The sequence below is a fragment of the Xiphophorus maculatus genome, chromosome 21, assembly GCF_002775205.1.
Source record: "Xiphophorus maculatus strain JP 163 A chromosome 21, X_maculatus-5.0-male, whole genome shotgun sequence".
Taxonomy (NCBI): domain Eukaryota; kingdom Metazoa; phylum Chordata; class Actinopteri; order Cyprinodontiformes; family Poeciliidae; genus Xiphophorus; species Xiphophorus maculatus.
The window spans coordinates 16229304-16232730 of NC_036463.1; the positions used below are offsets into that span (position 1 = coordinate 16229304).

A 3427-nucleotide genomic window follows, 5' to 3' on the forward strand; every position below is an offset into this window, starting at 1 on the left:
TTTTTAACTGTTTGGGCGTCCAAGGAGAAGATGCAGAGAGAATTTAAAAACAAATAAACTCAGTAACAAATAAAAACGCTAACCCTGCATGAGGCCGAGGGATAAACAAATGTGATTGGTTGAAAGAAGGGCACCCCGCCCACACCCGTGTCCACACCCACACACCTTATAAACAGACTGAACAGCTGCGCTGCCGTACGCACGACTCCTTTTGGCTCAGATGTTTTTCTGATGGTTGGCCGCGTCCTTCTTTTACCCGCAACGTTTTAAGTCGTGACCCGCGATTTTCCCAGAGGGGGGAAAAAAAAAAATGGCAGAGTGGAAGACGCAGGTAACTTACAACTACAACCCGTCTTATCATACCTACGCCTACAGTCTCGTGTACCAGACGGTACCCGAGCAGAATCACGGGAACCTGCCTGCCTGGGACGACAGCGGAGTCCCGGACTACAACGGTGAGGCGCCGGAGAACCTTTGCGCCGCCGTCGCGCCGATTGCCACCATGAACGGGAAAGAGTCCCCGCCGCGCAGCCCCGAGACCGTGACGGAAAGTTATCAGGGTGCCGGACTCGTGTACCTCCGTGGCACCCAGGCGGACCACCAAGCTGAGGCCTATGGAGACGGAGGGGGTGAGGCGAAGCGAGCCAGGAGCGACTCGGTCAGCGACTCTGAAGCGCACACTTCACCTGGTAAGTTGTACCTTTTAAATGTACAGCCAGTTTTAAACAGGTTTTTTACTTCTACTTAGTCCGTCTTTAAGTCAGCATTCAGTTCAAATACTCACGTTTCCTGCAACAAACGTGTGAATTTCTTTCTCGAGCTTTAAAGAGGAGGCGAAGTTTGTTTCCATCTTGGTTTTGAGGTCTCCAAATATGGCGCCACCAGCCGTGTGGAACACAAAGTAGCGCCGCCTAGCGACCGAGTCTGTTTAGTGCCAGAACTAAACAATTCAATAAATAAATGATTGACAATTTTAGATTACAAAAAAAAGAAGTAATTGTCTGCAATTTTCTATGTATAGTTGAATGACTTAATAATTTGTTGTTTTTTTTTTAAAAAAAAAGAGGAAACGACGTGTATTGTTTGTATTTTTCAAAATTCATTTTATTATTCAACCTTGCCAATCAGTCTGAGCAAGTCTAAAATTGTTATAAGGATTACCATCTTCAGGGGTCTCAAACTCCAGTCCTCGAGGGCCGCAGTCCTGCAACTTTTAGATGTGCCTCTGCTGCACCACCTGAATAGAATAATTAGGTCATTAAGGCTCTGGAAAACTGATCTACACAAGCAGGAGGTAATTAAGTCACTTCGTTCCAGTGTTTTGTACCTGTGGCACATCTAAAAACTGCAGAACTGGGGCCCTTGAGGACTGGAGTTTGAGACCCCTGATCTAGATATTTATTTGGTGAGTCACATGGACAGCATCAAGTTAGTTCTTGGTGCACTAAACTATGAACTAAGAGGTGTATTAACATTTATTTTACTAATAAGTCTATTCCTTCTCATTTAGATTCTTGGAGCTCTGTCAGCAGCCGTGAAGGAAGTCTTCCTCAGGTGGACCCCACTACCTGGGTTGAGAAGGATGTTGATGAGGAGCCTGTCATCAGAAACCTGGATGCCAATGAGGATGTTTCCAGCTCTTTCATGGAGGACTCCCAAAACTTGGCCACACTCGGGAACGGGGACGGGAACAACTCAATCCCTGCCCCCCTTCCTGACCCAGAGACGCCCAGCACCCTTACTGCAGCTAATCCTAAAGTGAAGAGCCGGGCAACCTTTACAGAGAGTCAGATGAATGCTCTCGTCCAGCGCTTCAGTGTTCAGCGTTACCTCACTCCAGCTGAGATGAAGAACCTGGCAGACATGACTGGACTGACCTATAAACAGGTGAGACATGATCAGTGAATGATGGGCACAGGATGGTGTCGTTTTGCACACTTTGAAATGATTGTGATCCCGGTTTGCAGGTGAAGACCTGGTTTCAGAACCGGAGGATGAAGCTCAGGAGGCATCAGAAGGATACCAGCTGGGTGTCAGAGCGCTATGCCATCCACAAGGACACTTCCATTCACAGACCGGTCTTGTCCAACATGGCCTCACACATCCCACCTGTAAGTGACTTTAATGGTTTACAAAAAGAGTGTACTAGGAACTCTATTTCTGTTAGGTGTCCAGTATGAGTTTTCTGTTAAGAGATAACAGAGGAATAGCGATCCGGACACAGAAAAACGCATCCATAATGGAGGCCTAACCACAGTTATGGTTACGACCTCAAAGGCGAGATGCAACACTATACCACCCAACCGGTACATGCCGGTTGTAAAGTCAAACAACTAATTTGTCACATTTTTGTTTCTTTTGCAGTATCAAGGAGATGGTCGGCCCCAGTTCAGGGAGCATTACAACCAGCACGCGATGGAGGCAGCTTTCAAGAAGACCCCACCAAATCTGGCCTACTATCTTGCTGCTGTGGGCAGCACACCTGGATCCGCTGGTTATCCACCTTGGTCCACTAATGCGTCCCAGGCCAGTGTCTCAAACCAGCCCCATAATGCTAGGTGGGCCGTACCACAGGGGGGTGGCCCCTTTGATTACAGCCCCAACACATTCAACTCAAACGCCTACATGCATGCTGCACGCTTTGAAAGCAAAGAGGGGGAGCCTGTAAACAGCTCCCTAAACACAGCTGTAATGCATAATGGAAATCAGTAGCTAGTGTGGGTAGTTACGGAAACCATTAGTGATTCAATGAGATGTTGATGGTGATTTTCAAAGTTGCTCACCTCATTTTGTAGTGAAATGTGATTTTAAGCAGACTGCATTGTTCTGTATCTGATTTCAATGTACTATTTTTTTCTTTTTTCCTCTTTGTTTTATTTTTATATGCAACTATTTTATGTGTGTTTTGAATGCTTCGTCACAGCAGATGCGTCCAGTTTGGACGCACTTTGAGCAAAAGGTTCACTGTGATGCAAAGTAACATACTTGACATGCACAATTTTGTAAATGCGTTTTTTAAAAAAGAAATGCAGGTACAATTTACAAGTGTTGTCTTGTCATTTTTGTGTCGATGTATGGCTAAGTTTCCACAGTCAGTTTTCTACAGTTTAAAATCTTTTAGAGAGGGCTGGAGACAAATTGATTTTGATCATTTATCTGTTGAAGATTAAAGATTTGAATTTTTTTTTTTTTTTTTTTTACTCCATTTGGATTTTGTAGATCAGAGTGATGCTGGCTCAAACTGTACCCATCATCTGGTTTTACAGCTTTGCATTCATATGGAGTTTGAATTCACTTCAACTTCCAAAGGAAGTTATGAAAATGAAAGCAAGCCATATTGCCCAGGGCTAATTTTAAGTGTGATTCCATTGAATGATTTTACAACTATGGCAGTTGTAAGGGAATGATGAAGACTTATATTTTTTTC

At 44.7% G+C, this 3427-nt stretch overlaps 1 protein-coding gene across 1 annotated transcript; it reads left to right on the forward strand.

Annotated features, from left to right (window-relative positions):
• The first annotated feature begins 221 nt into the window (after positions 1–221).
• On the forward strand, positions 222–3045 carry LOC102236843 (homeobox protein Hox-D3-like). Its single transcript, XM_005803678.2, has 4 exons — positions 222–689; positions 1511–1887; positions 1968–2111; positions 2365–3045. Exons 1-4 carry the CDS (start codon positions 311–313, stop codon positions 2710–2712), a joined length of 1248 nt encoding a protein of 415 aa, XP_005803735.1. The 5' UTR covers positions 222–310; the 3' UTR covers positions 2713–3045.
• The last annotated feature ends 382 nt before the right edge of the window (positions 3046–3427 follow it).